This window comes from Boleophthalmus pectinirostris, unplaced genomic scaffold (assembly GCF_026225935.1).
Source record: "Boleophthalmus pectinirostris isolate CB_2022bp ecotype Guang Dong unplaced genomic scaffold, ASM2622593v1 HiC_scaffold_15, whole genome shotgun sequence".
NCBI lineage: Eukaryota > Metazoa > Chordata > Actinopteri > Gobiiformes > Gobiidae > Boleophthalmus > Boleophthalmus pectinirostris.
This window is the reverse complement of record NW_026571070.1, coordinates 8694926-8719209: the sequence shown is the minus strand read 5'-3', so window position 1 is coordinate 8719209 and position 24284 is coordinate 8694926. Positions and strand designations below refer to the sequence as shown.

The 24284-nt window shown below is 38.1% G+C and overlaps 1 protein-coding gene across 1 annotated transcript in view; it reads right to left on the bottom strand.

Annotated features, from left to right (window-relative positions):
- Nucleotides 1-19431, bottom strand: part of LOC110158336 (collagen alpha-1(XVIII) chain-like) — a 206903-nt gene extending 187472 nt beyond the window's left edge. The window contains exons 1-2 of the mRNA XM_055150759.1: nucleotides 19364-19431; nucleotides 19197-19282 (exon numbers count right to left, since the gene is read on the bottom strand). Of these exons, the coding sequence (XP_055006734.1) occupies nucleotides 19197-19282; nucleotides 19364-19374 (97 nt within the window). The 5' untranslated portion in view covers nucleotides 19375-19431. The remainder of the gene's footprint in view (nucleotides 1-19196; nucleotides 19283-19363) is intronic.
- Nucleotides 19432-24284: the final 4853 nt, after the last annotated feature.

The window sequence follows — 24284 nt, the reverse complement described above, 5'->3', positions numbered from 1 at the left end:
GACATAGAGAGAGAGAACAAGAGAGGGGGAGAGAGAGACTTTTAAAAATACATTTATTATATTTATATGTCAATAAAATCGATACAATCATATATCATAGAGCGAAAGAGAAGGAGAGATAAAGGGAAAGAAAGAGAGAGAGAGAAAAAGGGAGGAAAAGAGAGACTCATTTATTATGCATTTATTATATCTAAATGTCAATAAAATCCATACAGTCAGAGAGAGTTTGAATGAGAGGGCGTGAGAAAGAAAGAGAGACAGAGAGAGACTTTGACTTCTAACAATACATTTATTATATTTATATGGCAATAAAATCCATACATTCATTCACAGAGAGAGAAAGAGAAAGAGAGGGAGTGAGAAAGAAAATGAGAGAGGGAGGAAGAGAGAGACTTTGACTTTTAACAATACATTTATTATGTGTATATGTCAATAAAATTCATACAGACATAGAGAGAGAACGAGAAGGGGAGAGAAAGAGAGGGATAGAGAGGGAAGAAGAGAAAGACTTTGACTTTTCAGCAATACATTATATTTATATGTCAATAAACTTCATACAGTCATAGAGAGAGAAAAGAAAGAGAGAGAAAGGGAGAGAGAGAAGTGAGCAAGAGAGAGAAAGCAAGGAAGAGAGAGGGAGGAAGAGAGAGACTTTTAACATTTAACATTTATTGTATTTCAGTCCAAACAGTCATAGAGAGTTGGGTTTGCTTTATTTACGTTAGGTTGCTTAGGAGTGAGAAAGAGGGATAAAGAGAGAGAAAGAGAGAGAGAGGGATGGAGAGAGAAGGAGAGAAGGAGAGAGGGAGAGAGAGAGAGAGAGCGCGCTGACTCACAATACTTTTATTGTATGTCAATAAAATTCATGCCAGATCTATACAGTCACATAAAGTGAGGAGAGAGAGAAGGAGAGATGAAGGGAAAGAGAGAGAGATGGAGAGAGGGGGGAAAAATGGGGAGAATTTGACTTTTAACATTTTTTTATATGTCAATAAAATTCATGCAAAATTCCATCCGCACAATCACATATGTTCACACAACAGGAGAGAGAGAGAGAGAGAGGGGAAAAGAGAGGGAGAGAGAAAGAGACAGGGAGAGAGAGAGAGAGATGGAGCGAGGAAGAAAGAGAGAGGGGGAGCAAAGAAGAGAGAGAGGAGAGAGATGGAGCAAGGAAGAGAGGGAGAGAGAGGGGGAGGGAGGAGAGAGAGAGAGAGAGGAAGAGAGAGAGGGAGCGAGGAAGAGAGAGAGACAGAGAGAGAAAGAGGGAGTGAGGAAGAGAGAGGAAAAGAGAGACAAAGAGAGGGAGCGAGGAAGAGAGAGGGGGAGGGAGGGAGAGAGAGAGAGAGGAAGAGAGAGGGAGCGAGGAAGAGAGAGACAGAGAGAGAAAGAGGGAGTGAGGAAGAGAGAGGAAAAGAGAGACAAAGAGAGGGAGCGAGGAAAAGAGAGGGAGAAAGAGAGGGAGCAAAGAAGAGAGAGGGGGAAAGAGGGGAAGCAAGGAAGAGAGAGAGGGAGTGAGGAAGAGCAAGACAGAAAGAGAGAAAAGGAGCAAGGAAGAGAGAGGGAGAGAGAAAGAGGGAGAGAAAGAGAGAGAGAGGAAAAGAGGGAGAGAGGGGGTGGGAGGAAGAGAGAGGAAGAAAGAGCGAGAGAGCAAGAAAGAGAGAGGAAGCCAGGAAAAGAGAGGGAGAAAGAGAGAGCAAGGAAAAGATAGAGATAGAGAGAGAGAGAGAGGAAGAAGAAAGAGAGAGACTTCAACTTTAACAAAATATTCATTATAAGTCAATAAGATTCATGCAGGATCCATACGGTCAAATACAGTCAGGAGAGAGAAAAAAAAAAAAGAAGGATAGTTTAGGGGAGAGAGAGAAAACAAAAGAGAAAGAGAAGGAGAGGAAAGACTTCAACTTTTAACAATACATTTATTACACGTCAATAAAATTCGTGCGGGATCCATACAGCCACATATGGTCACATAAAGTCAGCGGAGAGAGAACGAGGGAGAGAGAAAAAGAAGGAGAGATAAAGGGAAGAGTGATACAGAGAAAGAGAAAGAGAGTTTTTCCAGGCAGTGCGCTGTAAACTGGCCTCTCCCCGAACACAAGAGTTACGATGGGAAAGAAATGACAATTCTCTGTACAACTGTTCGAGTCCGGTTTCTAAAATGCATTTCTACGGTGAGTTACAACAGCTGGGGCTCCACGCAGATGTTTCCGGGAGGGTGTTGGTTGTTTAGGCGTTTTATTTGGGACTTACGAGACACTTTTGATTGACATAAAACGAGAAATTACATCTAAAAATGATAACACGATAAACACAATTCAAGTTAAAGTGAAAAAGCCTAAATTACGGTGTTTTCTGATTTGTTATAATGTTGTTTTCTCGTCACAAATAAACCTGGAGTTGTGTTTTGTTTCATTCGCACGAGTTCTTCTCTCAAACTGAAAACACAGCGTTTTCCAATTTGTGATACAGGAAGTGCTCCACTGTGTTTTTAAACTCCACACGCTTTCACGAGAATCATTTAGTTGATTTCAGCCCTGGAATTAACGATCTCTACTGGAAAAAAGGTCAAATGAAACATGTAAACTACAGCTTCATGACATCACAAGGTGGAACGGAGCATTTTGAGCTTTGGAGATGTAAACAGACTGATAATAAAGTTGCTCAAACATGTGCGAATGAAACAAAACACAACTCCACACAGCAAAAACTGGAGGGTTAACATTTCAGAGTTGTTTTTAACACAAAAAGTTTTATTTTAACTATTTGAAGATTCAATCGCGGTTTGAAATGTGGTTATTTGCCGGAGTTGATATGGATGAAGTGAATTAAACTTCCCCTAGTGTTAATTCAACTTCCATTAGTGTTAATTTGGCACTTTGCATCCAGCACTTCACACTTCTGCGAGAGAAGACCAGTTTGAACCAGTTTTGTACATAAATTTATCTTAAACTAATGAAAATAAAGTGTAAAAATAAAACACCTCTGTGTGTTGTTCAGCTAAATCAGGATAAACCTACAAAGTGTTTTCTGTTTACTCGCAAAACGTTCATATAACTTGTGATTTCGGGGTTAAACAGGAACTTTAGTCCAATGTTACTTAAAAAAAACTTGTTCAAAAATGTTAAATTAACTCTAGAACAGATTGGACTCATATAAACCTTGAGAAAATGTTAAAACTGATTCTGTGAGAGTTGATTTTAACACTTCACTTTTTGCTGTGCAGGTACGTCAGATTAAGAAAAAAAGGTAGAGCGCTTCACTGGGTCTTAAAAGGAGTAAAAAATAGCAGTGCAGGTACGAGGGTTAAAACAGTTGTCCTAGAACAGAAAATTACCCTTATTGATAAATGTAAGAATGGGTAAGGTACAAACCCGAGGCGCTCTGACTGAATATATTAAAAGTCCTTTATGGCGTGAAGGGAATGAGTTTCGAGCAGTAAGATGGTCTTTGTCAGGGCAAATTGGCCACTTAATAAATTCAGTGGGAGTGCGTCGGGTTTGTACCGTACCCATCCCTACATTTTTCAGTAAGGGTAATTTTCTGTTTTAAGACAACTCCAGGTTTGTTTTTGAGGAGAAAACAACATTATAACATGATTTAAAGCTCACAAGAGTCAATTTTGTGTAATATAAAACCTTGAATGAAGAACATTTTGCAACATCACTACAAACCATTTAACTATTAACTATCAAATTGCCAATAGAACATCTTGCCTAGTGCCTCCACTCAGTTTCATTTCTCTCTATCGACTAGGTCAGGAATCGGAATACACTAGAAGGTTTGCAAAAACAGACCGCACACCGACCAATCAGTGAAAAGCTGTGAAGCCATGACGTCAAACTTCCAGCGTCTGTCCGGGTCCATTTTGTGGAACAGCACAACAGTAAACAAAGCGGTCGAGATGGAAATAGATGAAGACAGACATTTTGTGTTGGCAACGATTCCCGAGATCGAGGATTTAAAGCGGGAACAGAGAGAATGTTTGGTGAATTTTATCAAGGGGAAAGACGTTATTGCCCTTCTTCTTACGGGATTTGGCGTCACGAAGAAATATCAGCGATTGGTTAAATAAAAAAAAGTACCTGCCTACCGAGCAAACGAATCCAAACACTGTGAGGTCAGATGGTTTCTACAAAGTGAAACCGGCTGATGAATCAGGCTAGAGAACTACTACCAACTCCAGGTTTGTTTTTGAGGAGAAAACAACATTATAACACGACTTAAAGCTCACAAGAGTCAATTTTGCATAATATAAGAACATTTTGCAACATCACTACATACCGTTTAACTATAAGTAATCATATTTATCTATTATTTTGTCGAATTTCCTACATCCATGGAACTTGGGTGTCATCACAAAAATCAAACCAGAAAACTCTAAATCTCTCCATAGCCATACAACTTATTTTTCTGTGCAATTTTACCGATTTATCTTGTTGAAAATCGTGAAATAAAGCCACTCCTAGTTTGTTGTTAAAGGTGCATTGTTCATTATGGTGCAAAGTTTCTCCATGGAGATGTTATTGCTTTGCCTGGAATGTTCCACAGTATGGCATTAAACCTTTCTATCTTCACGGAGAACAAACCAGACGAAGTTACAGGTCAGATCTGTGGAGAGGCGACCCCGCTCACAGTCAGAACAAATGTTTTTATAGGTATTTTTGAGCTATAAAACCACCTGTAACTGCATAAATGTAAGGTAAAAGTAGAGCTGTTTAATGCCATACTGTGGAACATTCCAGACAGAGCAATGACGTCTCCATAGAAACAAGCAGGTGACGGACCCTCCACCAGGAAAGTTACACAATGCACCTTTAAGCTACCCAATGTAACATCCTTTTAACATGAAGAAAACCGTATACTTGTGGTTCAGTCTGATGTTTTTTCTTGTTACGGACGCCATTTTGAGGACTTTTGACCTTTTAAAACTTAATATTTGTTTGTTTTTCTTGTCTGTGTATAATCCCCGAGTCGTCCAGGTATGATTCATGGCAAAAAAAAAAAGAAAAATCACTCTAAAACTTTTTTTTCCGCTTGACAGAATCTTTTTATCCCCCTTTTGTTTGTTTTTCTTGTTAATCGCTATGGCAACAGTTCACCTTTTTCTCATAACTAAGCCCACGCAGAGACCCCGATTCTTGGAGGTCTGAGGCTGATTTCTCGCACCACGATTTTTACTGCCAATATTTTGTAGTTATCCAGACGTTATTTATTCTGAAAACGAACCAAAAACACAACAGGGAATCAACGAGGACAAGTACTTTTTGGTATTTTGGTACTCAGTTTTGTTACTTAAGTAAAAGTACATGCATATATTGGGGCAAAACATACTCAAGTAAAAGTAAAAGTATCACATGAACAAATATACTTAAATGGAAGTATTAAAGTAGGTGTTTAAAAATGTACTTAAAGAGTAAAAAGTAAAAGTATTTTATTTTTCAGACTAAAAAAGTTTCAAGATTTTGATGCTGATTTTTCCTGGCAGTTTTTATTTTATTTGTGTATTTTTTATTTTTATTTTGTTGTTTTGCTTTAAGAAAAAATAAAATAAAATAGAAAATAAACTTTAATCTTTAATAATAATATTACTAATAAAATACTTTTACTTTTCAGTTCTATTAAAAAAAAAAAAAAAAAAAAAATGTATTGGAGTAGAAAGCAGAGGTGGGACCAGGTCGTTGTTTTGCGAGTCTCAAGTCTTTGACCTCAAGTCCCAAGTCAAATACAGGCAAGTCCAAGTCGAGTCTCGAGTCACTGGCCCATAAAATCCAAGTCAAGTCCAAGTCGTCTGCTTTGAGCTTCAAGTCATTTCAAGTCTTTAAACCAAAATACAAAATATAGCTTTGATTTTTGCAATTTATATGAATTTTAAACTAAATTGAACTTTAAAAATCATGGTATAATTATATATGAGTATTTATATAAGAGTTGTAGAAATGCAAATTTTTCCTTTTTAAATGTCTTGACAAGATCTTAGTGTGAATCATTACAGTCAGAACATAAAGAATTCAGATTTAAAAGTGCTAAGTAAGAGTTATTTTGTCGTGTGTCTGAAATGGAAGGATCATGTTCTGTGTAGTTCCCTCTGTTTTACTGCATTGTACTGTGTATTACTGTAGTACATTTGAGTATCACAGTACTTCAGTTACATCCAGAGTAACAAACAGAAGTAGGAGTGACATGTTCCAGTTTGTTCCTTTAAAATTAATCACTGCATTTATCAACTTTAAAGCGAAAAGTCTTTTCTAAAAACATGTATTTTTTTAGGAGAAACATCAAGTTTTCTCAAGCCACTGGCCTCAAGTCCGAGTCGAGTCCCAAGTCTTAGTCCATTTTATCAAGTCAAGTCCTAAAAATATTGACTCAAGTCTGACTCGAGTCCAAGTCACGACTCAAAACACTCAAGCAAAAGTAAAAGTATCACATGAACAAATATACTTAAGGAAAAGTATTAAAGTAGATGTTTAAAAATGGACTTAAAGAGTAAAAAGTAAAAGTATTTGATTTTTCAGAATAATAAAGCTTCGAATGTAGTGATTTTGATACAGATTTTTCCTGGCTGTTTTTATTTTATTTTTATATTTTTATTTACTCAAAGTTCAAATATGTTAAAAAATAAACTTCTCAGTCTTTAATAATAATACTACTACTAATAAAAATACTTTTACTTTTCAGTCTTAATAAAAATAAAAGTACAGATACCTTCTCTTAATTGTAGTGAAGTAAAAGTAAAAAGTATGTAGTTTAAAATGTACTTAAAGTTTTTGTAAGTTTTCTGGTAGAGGATTCATCACCTGCTTGTTTCTATGGATACGTCATTTCTCTACCTGGAATGTCCCACAGTGTGACTTTAAGCAGCTCTACCTTTACATTTATTCAATCACAGGTGGTTTTATAGCTCAAAAATACCTAGAAATACAGACGTTCTGACTGTGAGCGGGGTCGCCTCTCCGCAGATCCGACCTGTAACTCGGTCTGGTTTGGTCTCCGTGACGATAGAAAGGTTTAAAGCCACACTGTGAAACATTCCAGGCCAAGCAACAACACCTCAAAGAAAGAAAAGAAAAGCAGCAGAAAAGTTACACAAAACACCTTTAAGTAAAATACAGATACTTACTTTTTTTTTTTTACTCAAGTACAGCACTTTATTACTTTTATTTAATTACATTCCACCGTTGGATTTTGGACCGCGAGAATCTGTAAACCAAGTGGAAGATATTGTGGTGAAAAAAGCCGACCAAAACCACCGAGTATCTCCACTTAAACTGAAGAATTGCCCCCCAATCTAATCACTGTTTAATGTTACAACAACACTGGAAAAATACATCTGCGCCGCCCCAAACTAGACTTACACTGCAAAAAACAACACCTAAATAAGTTAAAATCACTTCAATTAAACACATTTTACTTTATTTGAGTCGATTCAACTGGAAAAATAAAACCGACCGACGGAATAAGTGTTTTTGTTTTTGTTTTAATTCAAGCAGTGTCAGATTTCGTTTCTTATTCTTCAGATGTTTTTTTTTTTTTTTTTCGTGGAATTGCTTTGTTATTGCTTTGGAATGTTTCGCAGTGTGGCATTAAAAACCTTTCTATGTCCATGGAGACCAAACCAGACCAAGTGACAGGTCAGGTCTGTGGAGAGGCGACCCCGCTCACAGTCAGAATGAGTGTTTTTGTTCGGTTTTTTTGAGCTGTAAAACCAGCTGTGATTGAATAAATGTAAAGTGCAGCTGTTTAATGTCCACAGAAACAGAAAAGTGACATAGTGCAGCTTTAAGAGACCAGATTTATAGTACAAGAAGTTCAGACGACGCAATAACAGTTCCACAACTAGTCTAGACTAAGAACTAAACCAGGACTAGTCTAGACTGAGAACTAAACCAGGACTAGTGCAGACTAACAGCTAAACCATGACTAGTCTAGACTAAAAACTATAACAGGACTAGTCTAGACTGAGAACTAAACCAGGACTAGTCTAGACTAAAAACTATAACAGGACTAGTCTAGACTGAGAACTAAACCAGGACTAGTCTAGACTAAGAACTAAACCAGGACTAGTCTAGACTAAGAACCAGACCATGACTAAACCAGGACTAGTGTAAACTGAGAACTAAACCAAGACTAGTGTGGACTGAGAACTAAACCAGGGCTAGTCTAGACTAAAAACTAAACCAGAACTACTTTAGTCTAGACTAAGAACTAAACCAGGATTAGTGTAGACTAACAACTAAACCAGGACTAGTCTAGACTAAGAACCAAACCGTGACTAAACCAGGACTAGTGTAGACTAAAACCTAAACCAGGGCTAATGTAGACTGAGAACTAAACCAGGACTAATCTAGACTAAAAACTAAAACAGGAGTAGTCTAGACTAAGAAGTAAACCAGGACTGGTGTAGACTGAGATCTAAACCAGGACTAGTGTAGACTGAGATCTAAACCAGGACTAGTGTAGACTAAAAAGTAAACCAGAACTACTCTAGTCTAGACTAAGAATCAAACCAGGTCTAGTGTAGATTAAGAACTAAACCAGAACTAGTCTAGACTAAGAACCAAACCGAGACTAGTGTAGTCTGAGAAGTAAACCAGGTCTAGTCTAGACTAAGAACTAAACCAGGACAAGAAAGACCAAACCAAGTCTACATCAGGACCAAAATTATATAAATCCAGGACACCAGAGCAAAACTTAAAACTTCCAATAAAATCCTTTTCAACATTTTCACAAATTAAGCACGACTTGGTTTCAAATTATCTGTAAATTCTCGAATTTTGGTCCAGTCCAGCTCGTTGAACCTCCGTCTCAGATCGTTATTTGGTCTCAAACTGAAAATACCTCTTATAGAACTAACAAAACGGTCTTAATTCGAGTCATCTGAACTTGGCTTGATTCTGGTTTTTGCAGTGCGCCCCAAAGAACAGAACAGAACAGAAGAGAAGAGAACAGAAGTGATTGTGGGACTCGCTCGAAATGCGATGGAAAAGAAAATCTCTGCTCCTTTCAGGCCGTAATTGAAAACATATTAGGATTTCGAGAGATTCATTAATTCTGAGGAAATTGACGAGTTTAAGCTGCAAAAACAGAACGGCCGACGGTGGTGCACAGAAGCTACAGCCAGAGGGAAAGATGTGGTTCAGAAGTGGGTACTTTTACTTTTTAAAGGAGTCACTTTTTAAAGGAATTGTACTTTTTAAGAGTATTTTTCCAACAGTATACTTTTACTACTTGAGTGATATTTTTGTTGAAGTAACAGTACTCAGGTGTTTTGTTCTGACAGTTACTTTTTAAAGGGTTAATGTTGTTCCTGCCGTATAAGGACTAAACCAGGACTAAACCAGGACTAAACCAGGACTGAACCGAGGACTGAACCAGGACTGAACCAGGACTAAACCAAAGACTGAACCGAGGACTGAACCAGGACTGAACCAGGACTGAACCAGGACTGAACCAGGACTGAACCAGGACTGAACCAGGACTGAACCAGGACTGAACCAGGACTAAACCAGCACTAAACTAAGGCTAAATCAAGACTGAACCAAGACTGAATCAGGACAAAACTAAGGCTGAACCAGGACTGAATTGAGGACTAAACCAGGACTAAACCAGGACTAAACCAGAACTAACTGAGGACTGAACCAAGGACTGAACCAGGACTGAACCAGGACTAAACCAGGACTGAACCAAGACTGAACCGAGGACTGAACCAAAGACTGAACCGAGGACTGAACCAGGACTGAACCAGGACTGAACCAGAACTGAACCAGGACTGAACCAGAACTGAACCAGGACTGAACCAAGGACTAAACCAGCACTAAACTAAGGCTAAATCAAGACTGAACCAAGACTGAATCAGGACAAAACTAAGGCTGAACCAGGACTGAACTGAGGACTGAACCGAGGACTAAACCAGGACTGAACCGAGGACTGAACCAAAGAATAAACCAGAACTGAACCAAGGACTGAACCAGGACTAAACCAGGTCTAAACTAGAACTGAACCAAGGACTGAACCAGGACTAAACCAGGACTGAACTGAGGACTAAACCAGGATTAAACCAGGACTAACCGAGGACTGAACCAAGGACTGAATCGAAGACTAAACCAGAACTGAACCAAGGACTGAACCAGGACTAAACCAGGTCCAAACTAGAACTGAACCAGGACTAAACCAGGACTAAACCAGGACTGAACTGAGGACTAAACCAGGATTAAACCAGGACTAACCGAGGACTGAACCAAGGACTGAATCGAAGACTAAACCAGAACTGAACCAGGACTGAACCAAGGACTGAACCAGAACTAAACTAGGACTAAACAACGTCTAAACCAGGACTGAACCGAGGACTGAATTGAAGACTAAACCAGAACTGAACCAGGACTAAACCAGGACTAAACCAGGAACCAGGACTAAACCAGGACTAAACCAGGACTAAACCAGGACTAAACCATGCTGCGTGGACGTGTCTCCTCCTCTTCTATCAATAATATTTTTTTTATACGATTAAGTAAAGTCTGGGCTTTTCATTTTCTTTCAGCAGACAAAATTTCTTATGTTACAATTTCCTCGTCTTTGCTTCTCTACAACAAATCAAGTAATCCAAAGTAATCAGATTACATTACTCACCTTAAGTAATTTAATGGATTCTGTTACAAACTACATTTTTCTGTATGTAATCTGTAATCTGTAGGGGAATACATTTTAAAAGTCACCTTCCCAACACTGCAAATGTACATGTAGTAAAAGTCGTAGTATAAATACAGTATATCACAGTTATATATATATGAGAGGAGTACTTGACTGATATTATTGTAGTACAGCTCTAGTATTTACTGCCATTCATTTAGAGAGTTTGAATGGACTTTAGTATAAACAGAGTCGAGGTTTATGAGCGTCAGTGTGATGTGAAGTGCTCTCCAGAGAAACTCTCTCAAATAAAACATAAAAAAAAAACACATTTGTAAAATTCAAATACACCATGAGAAAACACTGAACTTTCTCATGGTGTTTCTCAAAATCCTTTATGTTACAGTGAAGCTGATTTAAAGTCGGTTTCAGGTTTCTGTTGTTTGCGTTTTGATGATTTTTTCCAACACAAAGATAATTATGTTTTGGTTAAATTTGTAAACACTACGGCAACGGTCCTGAGTTTTCATCTTTCTGAAACTCATGGAGGTCCACACACGGAGATCCAACGCAACAGATAAACAGAACAAACAGGGTTAAAAGTGGTATAAAAAAGGTAAGGTTAATTCATTACTGTAAAAAATTGATAATTAGTTCTTTTTTATGAGACCATTTTTTCTTATACAACTGTTCCACTTCAAAATTTGGGACCAAAGTGAGACAAAACCTGTAGAACCAAACCTGGGCTGGTCAAGACTAAGAACTAAACCCAGACTAGTGTAGCCCAAAAACTAAACCAGGATTAGTGTAGACTAAGAACTAAACCAGAACTAATCTAGACTAAGAACTAAACCAGGACTAGTGTAGTCTAGACTAAGAACTAAACCAGAACTAATCTAGACTAAAAACTAAACCAGATATAGTGTAGACTAAGAACTAAACCAGGACTAGTGTAGACTAAGAACTAAACCAGGACTAGTGTAGACTAAGAACTAAACCAGAACTAATCTAGACTAAGAACTAAACCAGAACTAGTCTAGACTAAGAACTAAACCAGGACTAATCTAGACTAAGAACTAAACCAGAACTAGTCTAGACTAAGAACTAAACCAGAACTAATCTAGACTAAGAACTAAACCAGGACTCTAGACTAGAACTAAACCAGAACTAATCTAGACTAAAAACTAAACCAGGACTGGTCTAGACTAAGAACTAAACCAGAACTAATCTAGACTAAGAACTAAACCAGGACTAATCTAGACTAAGAACTAAACCAGGACTAATCTAGACTAAGAACTAAACCAGACTAGTCTAGACTAAGAACTAAACCAGGACTAGTCTAGACTAAGAACTAAACCTGAACTAGTCTAGACTAAGAACTAAACCAGGACTAGTGTAGACTAAGAACTAAACCTGAACTAGTCTAGACTAAGAACTAAACCAGGACTAGTGTAGACTAGACTGAACCAGACTAGTCTAGACTGAATTAAACCAGGACTAGTGTAGACTAAGAACTAAATCAGGACTAGTGTAGATTAAAAAGTAAACCAGGCCTAGTCTGGACTAAAAAGTAAACAAGGACTAGAGTAGAATAACACCTAACCAGAACTACTCTAGTCCTGGTTTAGTTCTCAGTCTACACTAGTCCTGGTTTAGTCTAGACTGAGAACTAAACCAGGACTAGTGCAGACTAAGAACTAAACCTGAACTAGTCTAGACTAAGAACTAAACCAGGACTAGTCTAGACTAAGAACTAAACCAGGACTAGTGTAGACTAAGAACTAAACCAGGACTAGTGTAGACTAAGAACTAAACCTGGACTAGTGTAGATTAAAAAGTAAACCAGGCCTAGTCTGGACTAAAAAGTAAACAAGGACTAGAGTAGAATAACACCTAACCAGAACTACTCTAGTCCTCGTTTAGTTCTCAGTCTACACTAGTCCTGGTTTAGTCTAGACTGAGAACTAAACCAGGACTAGTGTAGACTGAGAACTAAACCAGGACTAGTGTAGACTAAGAACTAAACCAGGACTAGTCTAGACTAAGAACTAAACCTGAACTAGTCTAGACTAAGAACTAAACCAGGACTAGAGTAGACTGAGAACTAAACCAGGACTAGTGTAGACTCAGAACTAAACCAGGCCTAGTCTGGACTAAGACTAATCTGAACTAGTCTAGACTAAGAACTAGACTAAGAACTAAACCAGGACTAGTTGTAGACTGAGAACTAAACCAGGACTAGTGTAGACTAAGAACTAAACCAGGACTAGTCTAGACTAAGAACTAAATCTGAACTAGTCTAGACTAAGAAACTAAACCAGGACTAGAGTAGACTGAGAACTAAAGCAGGACTAGTCTAGACGAAGAACTAAACCAGGACTAGTGTAGACTCAGAACTAAACCAGGACTAGTCTGGACTAAAAAGTAAACCAGGACTAGAGTAGATTAAAACCTAACCTGAACTACTCTAGTCCTGGTTTAGTTCTCAGTCTACACTAGTCCTGGTTTAGTCTAGACTGAGAACTAAACCAGGACTAGTGTAGATTAAAAACTAAACTAGTACTACTCTAGTCCAGACTAAAAACTAAACCAAACTAGAGTAGACTAAGAACTCAACCAGGACTAGTCTAGACTAAGAAACTAAATCTGAACTAGTCTAGACTAAGAACTAAACCAGGACTAGTGTAGACTAAGAACTAAACCAGGACTAGTCTAGACTAAGAACTAAATCTGAACTAGTCTAGACTAAGAACTAAACCAGGACTAGTGTAGACTAAGAACTAAACCAGGACTAGTCTAGACTAAGAACTAAACCAGGACTAGTGTAGACTAAGAACTAAACCTGAACTAGTCTAGACTAAGAACTAAACCAGGACTAGTGTAGACTGAGAACTAAACCAGGACTAGAGTAGTTCAGTTAGTTTAATCTACTCTAGTCCTGGTTTACTTTTTAGTCCAGACTAGGCCTGGTTTAGTTCTGAGTCTACTCTAGTCCTGGTTTAGTTCTCAGTCTACTCTAGTCCTGGTTTAGTGTAGACTGAGAACTAAACCAGGACTAGTGTAGATTATAAACTAAACTAGTACTACTCTAGTCCAGACTAAAAACTAAACCCAAACTAGAGTAGACTAAGAACTAAACCAGGACTAGTGTAGATTGAGAACTAAACCAGGACTAAAAAGACCAAACCAAGTCTACATCAGGACAAAAATGATATAAATCCAGGACACCACATCGAAACTTAAAACTTCCCACAAAATCTATTTCAACATTTCCACAAATTAAACACAACTTGATTTCAAATTATCTGTAAATTCTCCACTTTTGGTCCAGTCCAGCTCGTTGACTCTCTGTCTTAGATCGTTATTTTGGTCTTAAACTGAAAACACCTCTTATAGAACAGTTAATGAAAACAGGAAGTGCTCCAAACGTTCTGTATTTATTTTTAACCAATCACAAACAAGTCTGAGTTTACCCATTAACCCCGCGACGCCGCCGTCTGGAATTTCACACTGATAAAGAGAAGTTAACTCAACTCAACGCCATCTGTGCTGCTCTTGTGACAAGTTGGGAGAAAATCCATCATGTTTCCAACTTTAAAATGCATTTAATACCGAAGATTAAAGCTGCACTGTGTAGCTTTTCTGGTGAGGGAGGGTCTATCACCTGCTCGTTGCCATGGAGATGTTAATGTTTTATTGTTTTATTCAATTACAGATTATTTATTTCTTAAAAAAAAAAATACCTCGGAAAAAACTTTCTTACTTACTACGCATCTGACTAAATTGGACTCTTGCTTGTTGCCATGGAGATAAGTAAATTTAACGCCAAATTGTGTACAACAAAACGAGACGAGCAGCAGAAAAGTTACACGGTGCACCTTTAAGATACGTTTCATTCATTCATGCTGAACAGTTTCGCAATAACGATACATTGATTGTGTTGATTTTGACTTTTTCACCTTCAAAAAACACAATATTCTGTTTTAAATTGTCAATCGCTATGGCAACGGCGCTTGTTTTTTTCATCCTTCTTTAACCCACGGACAGAACAGAACAGCACAGCGAGTACCTCATTTATTCCGTGTAAAAATTCCACACATTCACACGTTGAAAGCATCTCTCTTTGGTAAACACAGCGGGACATAGCAACAATTTGTCCGTTCGTAAATAAATCTGAAAGGAAAATCTTAGGCCTTATTACGGAACATTGCCAAATATAAGTGGAGAAGCGATAGTAGATTCACAATACAGAGAATTACCACACAAATCTCTACTTCATTTGTGTAAACTTGTTGGAATATAGTAACAGTTTCTTCATTCATAAATTTTAAACGAAGCTCAACTATTGTCAGAAAAGATTAATATTAAATTTACAATAGGCACAACTGTCTGAAACTTCCACGATTTGACCTTGAAGCAAACTACACATTTATTCCACTAACTGCTCCAACCACACAGCAAAAACTGGAGGGTTAAAATTTCAGAGCTGTTTTTAACTCAAAAAGTGTTATTTTAACTATTTGAAAGTTAAATGGGGGTTTGAGTTGGGGTTATTTGCCAGAGTTGATGTGGTTGAAGTTTTCCTAGTGTTAATTTAACTTCCCTTAGTGTTAATTCAACTTAGTGTTAATTCAACTTCTTTTAGTGTTAATTCTACTTCACCTAAGTGTTAATTCAACTTCCCTTAGTTTTAATTCAACTTTTTCTAGTGTTAATTCAACTTCCTCTAGTGTTAATTCAACTTCTTAGTTTTAATTCAACTTAGTGTTAATTCAACTTTCTCTAGTGTTAATTCAACTTCCCTCTAGTGTTAATTCAACTTCCTCTAGTGTTAATTCAACTTCTCTTAGTGTTATTTCAACTTTCTCTAGTGTTAATTCAACTTTCTCTAGTGTTAATTCAACTTCTCTTAGTGTTAATTCAATTTTCCTCTAGTGTTAATTCAACTTCCTCTTAGTGTTAATTCAATTTCCCTTAGTTTTAATTCAACTTCTTCTAGTGTTATTTCAAGTTTTTCTAGTGTTAATTCAACTTCCTCTAGTGTTAATTCAACTTCCCTTAGTGTTAATTCAACTTCCTCTAGTGTTAATTCAATTCCTCTAATGTTAATTCAACTTCTCTTAGTTTTAATTCAGTTTCTCTTAGTGTTAATTCCACTTCTTCTAGTGTTATTTCAACTTCCTCTAGTGTTAATTCAATTCCTCTAGTGTTAATTCAACTTTCTAAACTTCACTAGTGTCCCCTAGTGTTAATTCAATTCCTCTAGTGTTAATTCAACTTCCCGTAGTGTTAATTTGTCACCTCCCATTTACACTTCAAACTCCCACGAGAGAAGACCAGTTTGAACCAGTTTTGTTCATAATTTCATCTTAAATTAACTAAAATAAAGTATAAAAATTAAACACCTCTGTGTGTTGTTCGGCTAAATCAGGATAACCCAACAAAGTGTTATCCGTTTACTCTCAAAACATTCATAGAACTCTTGATTTCGGGGTTTTACAGGAACTTTAGTCCAGTGTTACTTAATAAAAATTTTCCAAAATGTTAAATTAACTCTAGAACAGATTGGACTCATATAAACCCTGAGAAAGAGTCGATTTTAACACTCTACTTGTTGCTGTGTAGCGTCTTTTTCTCTCTACTTCTCTGGTATAAACTCGGTGGAATACAGCAACAATTTCTCCATTCATAAATGTTAAACTCGGCTCAACTCGTATCAGAAGAGAAAGTGACTACACGGCAAAAATCTTGGCCAAAATTTAACACGTAAACACTTAAATCTATCAGAAAATGTTGTGAAATTAAATGTCCATTCAGCAAGATCATTTTACTTGACAAATTATCTTAAAATAAACAACCTCGAGACTAGAATTAAGCATCTCAGAGCTAGTTAAGTAGATATTCAAGCTGAAAACAAGATGAATAACCTGATTTAAGTTTTTAAAATCTTGGCCAGATCAGAGAAATTTGAAACATGCCACAAACCAAATAACCATAGTGAGCTTCCCGATGCTCAAACTAGCGCCTCTTTACTCCAACAGTGTAAACTTAGAGGAACAGAGCAACAATCTTTCCATTCATAAATCTTCAACTCAGCTCAAGCCTTATCAGAAAAGACCACAATGAAAACACGCCAAACTATAAGACAGAAATCAAGACCAAATAACGATAAACAAGCTTCTGAAACAGTCACAGTTTGAGCTTAAAGGGCCAATTTTACGCTATTTTCTGATCTACTGTATGTTATAACGTTGTTTCTTTATCACAAACATACGGAAGCCGAGAGGGGTCACAACAAACGCAAACGCCGCAACAAATACAAATGCGACAACATGACAAAAAGCCACAACAAACCCAAAAAAAGCCACTACACACCAAAAAAAAGTCACAACAGAAATGACCGCGAGACTCTATTTTAATGCAAACGCCGCAGCAAATACAAACGCCACAACACAAAAGCAAATGCCGCGACACATTAAAAAGCCACAACACATTAAAAAGCCACAACGGAAATGACCGCGGGACTCTATTTTCCGACGGACCGATCAAGCGGCAAGTGAAGAAGAAGAACTACAACGTGAAAAGTAAAGGAACGGAGAAGTTGGAAACGTAAGTAAAAAGTAATTTATTGTTTTATCATTATTCCTTTCACGCTGTAGTTCTTCTTCTTCACTTGCCGCTTGATCGGTCCGTCGGAAAATAGAGTCCCGCGGTCATTTCCGTTGTGGCTTTTTAATGTGTTGTGGCTTTTTGTTGTGTTGTCACATCTGTATTTGTTGCGGCGTTTGTTGTGATCCCTCTGAGCTTCTGTAACAAACAGACCTGGAGTTGTGTTTTGTTTCATTCGCGCATGTTTTAATGCACAAACTCTGCATATTTACGCTGAGTTCTTGTCTCAAACTGAAAAACTCTGATGCACCTTGTGATGTCAACTGCTCCACCGTGTTTTTCTAAACCAATCCAACTTTATTTGTGTAGCACATTTTACCAACACAAAGTCTCCAAAGTGCTGCACAGAGTAGGCATTTTTAGTTTTTAAACTTTTTACACCTTCACTAGAATCACTTGGAAGATTTCAGTCCTAGAATTGTCAATTTATACCAAACTAAAGGTAAAATGGAAGCCAATTCATCAGTCGGTTTCAGTTCGTGGAAACTGTCTGACCCCACTCAGTGCCTCCGCTCAATTTCATTTCTCTCCAGCGACTAGGTCAGGAATCGGAATACACCAGACAGTTCGCAAAAATCCCAGAAGTGTGAGTTCAGGCACCAGCCAATCAGCGAAAAGTCAGACATTCTGTGTTGGCAACGATTCCCGAGGATTTAAAGCCGGAACAAAGACAATGTTTGGTGAATTTTATCAAGGGAAAAGGATTTGGGAAAAGCTTAATATACCAGTCATCCCCATTAGCAGAGCATTACATACGTCACGACCAAATAGCATCGATTAATTAAATTTAAAAAAATACCCGCCTACTGTCGAGCGAACAAATCCTAATGCTGCGAGGTCATAGCCTTATTCATCAGCCGGTTTCACTTCGTGGAAACAGTCTGACCTCGCAGCATTAGGATTCGTTCGCTCGACGGTATAACTGGTATATTAAGTTTTTCTCAATTCCCGTAGGAAGAAGGACAATAACGTCTTTCCGCTTGATAAAATTCACCAAACATTCTCTTTGTTCTCGCTTTCAATCCTTGATCTCGGGAATCGTTGCCAACACAGAATATATCAATCTTCGCTGATTGGCTGGTGCCCGAATTCGCACTTCCGCAGTTTTGCGAACCGTCTAATGCAGGGGTGTCCAAACTTTTTTCATCAAGGGCCACATATCTAAACACAGACGAAGCAGAGGGCAGATCGAGGGTCGTAGACTAGTGCTCAATACAGCGAATAACTGAAATATGAGCATGTTTAACACGTTAGAATGAACCATCAGACTTTACCACACATTAAATATAAAATATTCACTTTATTAAGGTAGATTTTCAAAAACTTGGAGTGAAAAGTAAATATTTAATTGATGTAAGGTAATTTGGGCCAATTCACCTGGAAGCTTGAGGGCCAAGAAAAATGTCTGTGGGCCGCATTTGGTCTACGGGCCATAGTTTGGACATCCCTGGTCTAGTGTATTCTGATTCCTGACCGAGTCGCAGGAGAGAAATTAAATTGAGCGGAGGCACTAGATGGCACCAGATGTTAACTTGAAAACTACTTTTTCATGAGATCACAAGGTGGAGCAGAGCATTTGGAAGTTTGGAGATGCACAAACTAATAATAAAGAGTTTCTCAAACACTTGTGAATGAAACAAAACACAACTTTGCGTCTGTTTTTGAGTAGAAAACAACATTTTACTCCGACTTAAATCTCACAAGAGTCAATTTTGCGTAATATCAAACCTTTAAGACAAGCTTCCCATTTATCCCGACGTTAAAGCTGCACACGTCCCTCTCTCCGACGGTGTGAACTTAGTGGAACATAGCAACAATTTGCCCATTCATAAATCCCAAATGAAACTCAGCAGCTTAAGCGACCGCATGCAAATCCAGCCAGAATGTAAACAGAGAGCACATACCACCATCACGCTGCAACAGGGGCTGTCCAGAGCGCAGCAGCAGCAGCAGCAAGAGGAGGAACACAACCAGAAACCAGGGAGAGAATCTGCACAGAAGCACAACTCTGAGGTGAGAATTTCGACGTCGGGAGTGAAAAAGGTGCAAAAATAAGGTGCGTTTCATTTACCGCGGCGTCATGTTGGAGCGGTTTAGATCCACAGAGTCCGGATCATGAGGAGGAGGAGGTAGAGTCCACTCTGCTGTTCCCGAAAAGTGCAAACTCAAACTGGGACTGAAGCTCCTGTTAACTCTTCTCTCTCTCTCTCTCTCTCGAACTACACACCCCCTCTTTTTTCTGCTCCACTCTCTCTCTCTCTCTCTCTTTTTCAGACACTCCTCTTTTCTCTAAGCCCCCCTCCTCCTCCTCCTCCTTCTGTGCTCTCTCTTTCTCTTTCCCCGCCTCTTTTTCGCTCTAATCTCTCTCCCTCCCCGCTGCTCTCTCTGACCTACTGCTATCTCTCTTCTCTCCTCTCTCTCTCTCTCCTATCCCTCCTTTCTTCTCTTTTATGATGCTGATTTGTGTTTGTATTGTCGTTTTTACGTCTTTCCGATTGTGTAAAGCGCTTTTGAGTTACTCTGTGTACGACTTGTGCTAAACTTGCCTTGATCATCTCTCCCCCTTATCTCTCCTCTCTCTATCCATTCTTTCTATCCTTCTTTTGGTCTCTGTCTTAGCCTTGTATCTGTCTCTTTTCTCTTGTTCTCTATCTCTCTCTCAGTCCTCTGTTTCTCTTTCTTTCTCTTTCTTGCCCTCCCTGTCCATCCCTCTGTGTCCTTTCCTTTCTCTCCTTTCTCTCCCCGTCTCTATCTCTCTTTCCTCCTCCTCTATATCCCTTTTTCTCCTCTCTCTCCCCCTCTATCTCTCCTCTCCTCTCTCCCCTCTCCTCTCTCTCTCTCTCTCTCTATCCTCGTCCTCTCTCTCTCTTCTCTCTACTCCTCTCTCCTCCTCTCAATCCTCTATATCCCTCTCTCTCCACTCTCTCCTCCTTTCTTTCTCCTCTCTCTCCCTCTCTATATCCCTCTTTCAACTCTCTCTCTTCTTTCCTTCTCTTTCTCCTCTTTCTCCCTCCATCCCTCCCTCTTAACTCCTCTCTCTCTCCTCTCTCCTCTCTCTCCTCTCCTCTCTCTTCCCCTTCTCTCTCCTCCTCTCTGTCTCCTCTCTATATCTCTCCCTCTCTCTCTTCTCTCTCTCCCTCTCTCACTTCTTCTTCTCTCTCCCTCTCTCTCCCTTCTCTCTCTCCTCCTCTCTTTCGCCTCTCTATACTCCTCTCTCTCCCTCTCTATATCCCTCTTTCAACTCTCTCTCTCTTTTTCTTTCTCTTCTCTTTCTCCTCTTTCTCCTCTCTATCCCCCTCTATATCCCTCTCCCTTTTTCTCTCTCTCCCTTCTCTCTCTCCTCCTCTCTGTCTCCTCTCTATCCTCTCTCGCTTCTTCTCTCTCTCTCCCCTCTCACTTCTTCTCTCTCTCCTTCTCTCTCTCCTCTTCTCTTTCTCCTCTCTATCCTCCTCTCTCTCCCTTCTCGCTTCTTCTCTCTTCTCCTCTCTTACTCCTCTCTCTCCCTTCTCACTTCTTCTCCTTCTTTCTCCTCTCTATCCTCCTCTCATTCTCCACTCTCCCCCTCTATATCCCTCTTTCTCCTCCTCTCTTCTTCTCTCTCTCATGCTCCTCTCTCTCCTCTCCTCCCTATATCCCTCTCTCTTCTCTTCTCTCCTCTTCCCCTCTCGAGTATTCTTCCTCTTTCTCCTCTTCCACCTCCTTCCTCCCTTCTCTAGTTCTCTCTATCGCTCTCTCTCAGCACTGTATTTCTCTCCCCTCATCTCCTCCCTCTCTCCTCTCTTCTCTCTCTCCTCTCTCTCTCTCTCTTGTGTGTATACGTTTATAACAAAGCGTCTTCAGTGCAGAGTGAGGCCCATGCCCCGCTGTAACTGGACCCCTCTCCTCTCCTCTCTTTTCTCTCTCTTCTCTCTCCTTCCTCTGGTCCGGCCTCTTTTCCTCAGAGCAGAATCATTTACCTCCTGCTGTACTGTTACTTATTGATTAGGCCCATAGGTTTAAGCCAGATCCCGTCCTTTCCAGACTCAAGTATTTTCAACTCTGACCATTATTTTTATCCTCTAACTTTTATAAACAAGACCTGCAAGAAAACCAGAAAAAAACAGAATAATTTAAACTATTAAAGGCAAAAGCGAGACTCAGCAGACGGAAGAAGAAGAGAGAGAGGAGTGACAGTGAGTGCGTATACATGCAATCAATAACGTTATAGCATATCGGTTATGTCAGTATTCGGTTACTGCGTTTCCATGCGCACTGAGAAACCGGGACACTCTTATCCGCGTTACATGATCAAATGAGTATCCGGTTTCTTGACATAATCTTACAAATGCGCAGGCGCAAATTAACTTAATCAATTCTAAACCAGGAAAAATACAAACCGTGAGCTCCTTTAGCATAAAAGCTAGGACTACGAGACTCCCACATCCACTGTGCAGATTCTTCATTAAAATCTTCTGCATAAAAAACTCAACTTTACAACATATAAACCATAAACACTATAGACCACATCAGCCGTTTGATCAATAATCAGCTCTGATCACATTTGTTTACGTTTTACAGAACGAAACTTAAGACCGCTAGGCATTAGCATAAACTGTTAGCGGTGATAAAAACAACTCGCTGCTTGCGCGTACATTCAAATGTGTCTAAAACAGACCTTATTATGATGTTATTACAGTGACAACAAACCAAACATTAATTTGTTTTAGTAAAGACTTCTATATTTTACTCAAATCATACAAAGGTCCGACGTGATTTAGCGCAATCTTATTTTAAAGTCATTTACGCGTCACCAAATTATGACAATATAGGACCAGAAACAAAAGCGATATGGGACGCTTGAAAAGATGACTTTGTATAATCATGGCAATGACCTGTCCAATTCATGAAGTAAGTGTGTAATTCAAGCAACATTCGATTTTTGTTTCTTATTTAAGTGCAAAAACTTTTGTAAGAAGTATTTTCAAGTATAAATACAAAAAAAACTTATTTCACTGGAAGATCAAACTTACTCAAATCATGATAAAACTTTCTGTATTCACGTCGTCTTAACTTGTCTAGATTTGGTTTTATTGCAGTGTACACAGTTCACCTTTAAACAGAAGCAGCATCATGATTATATAAAGTATTACTGAGCAGTGGTTTTCAACAAAATAAAACAAAATCTATCTTTGAATAAAAGTAAACAATAAACACTTACAACAGTGATATACAGTATGTCTTCAAAGTTATGCACATTTGTATTATTTTGCCTTATTTGACAGCAGTTTTTTACTATTTTGCTGCTTATTTTGAGTTTATTTTTAATATTTTCTGGATACTAAGACATTTTTCAGAGCATGCCTGAGTTTCTGTGTCCAAGTCATTTCCCTTGTGGATCAAAAACGTCTAAGTCTAAGTCAAATTTTCTATGACGCAACAATAACCGAAATATCGTGATATCGTATCGTCAAAGTTCAACATATCACAATATATCGAATTATAAGTAAATTAAGAGTTATGGTGCAGCAATAGCTGAAGAACTGAAAGAACTACATAGACCATGATGCTTTGCTCCATTTCCGTGCAGACTGCAAGAAGAAATAACAGTTTTAAACACTTTTAAGTCTTAGTTCTTTGGATTAAGTCTTGAGGAAAACGTAGTATATTCACAGTTTTGTTCGCCTCAACAAAATATCGCAGTAAATATTGTATCGTGAGACTTGGATATCGTTACACCCCTCATTAAATAAAATAAATCAATTTTAAAAAAGAAAAGAATTGAGCTCACAACAGAATAAACACAACTCCGATATACAGAAATCTTCAGAATTTGAGTTATTTTCATTAGACCCTGTCCCTCCTGTCTCTTCTGTCTCTGTCTCCTGTCTGAGGCCGTAAAGACTCCAGACACACACACACACACACACACACACACACACACGCACATGAATGACAACAACAAACCCAAAGCAGGTGTCAGACTGGTGTAAAATGTAAGGACAGAATTTTAACTATTTTTGGTGCCAGTCCCAAGAACAGATAATATATAAATGTTGTTAGAATCAGAAAAAGTTGCAGTTGTGTTGCCAAAGTCTGTAAACACAACGCAAAAACTACATTCTAGTCAAGTTAAGATGACTGGAATTAAGAAAGTTTTACTAAAATTTGAGTACTTAAAATGTAAAAATGCATCTTGCTGCATTTAAAATAACAAAAACAACAACTTTTTGCACTTAAAATGAGAAACAAAATCGATTGTTGCTTAAATTAAGAAAAACACACTTGTTCCATTGGTTGATAATTTTACTTGTCAAGTTGAATCGACGCAAATAAAGTCAAATGTTCTTAATTTAAGTCATTTTAACTCCCTAGATATTGTTTTTTGCTGTGCTTTAGTGATATGGTGCATTAAAATCAAACACTATAACAGGGAGCAATTTGGAGTTTCTATTTTCTAATAACTTTTGTAAATAATTGATATATATTAATTTAAAAAATCTTTTAAAAAATGTCAGATTGTGAGAAATGGGGAAGCCACGACGTCACCAGCTTTAAGTAATCACATTTTATGAGAGATAAAGTCAAGTTAAAGCCACAAAATATAACATTTTAGCCGCAAAAGAGACTAAAGTACATGCATGTTTGGTTTTGTTTTCCATTTTGGTTTCATATTTATTGCACTGTGAGCAGACTTGCATCTTCACAAACCTGACTCTTATTTGTGTTGGGGAAAAAAAACAATATCTAGGTAAGTTAAAATGACTTAAATTTTGCTTTTAAGTAGATCCAGTTTGACAAGTAAAATTATCTGCCACTGGAATGGTAAAGTGTGTTTTTCTTAACTCAAGCAACATTAGATTCTGTTTCTTATTTTAAGGGCAAAAAGTCGTTGTTTTTCTTATTTTAAGTGCAGCAAGATGTATTTTCATATTTTAAGTACAAAAAGTATTCCACTTATTCCACTGGCAGATAAAATTAATCAAATCATGATAAAACTTTTTTTTTTTTTTTTT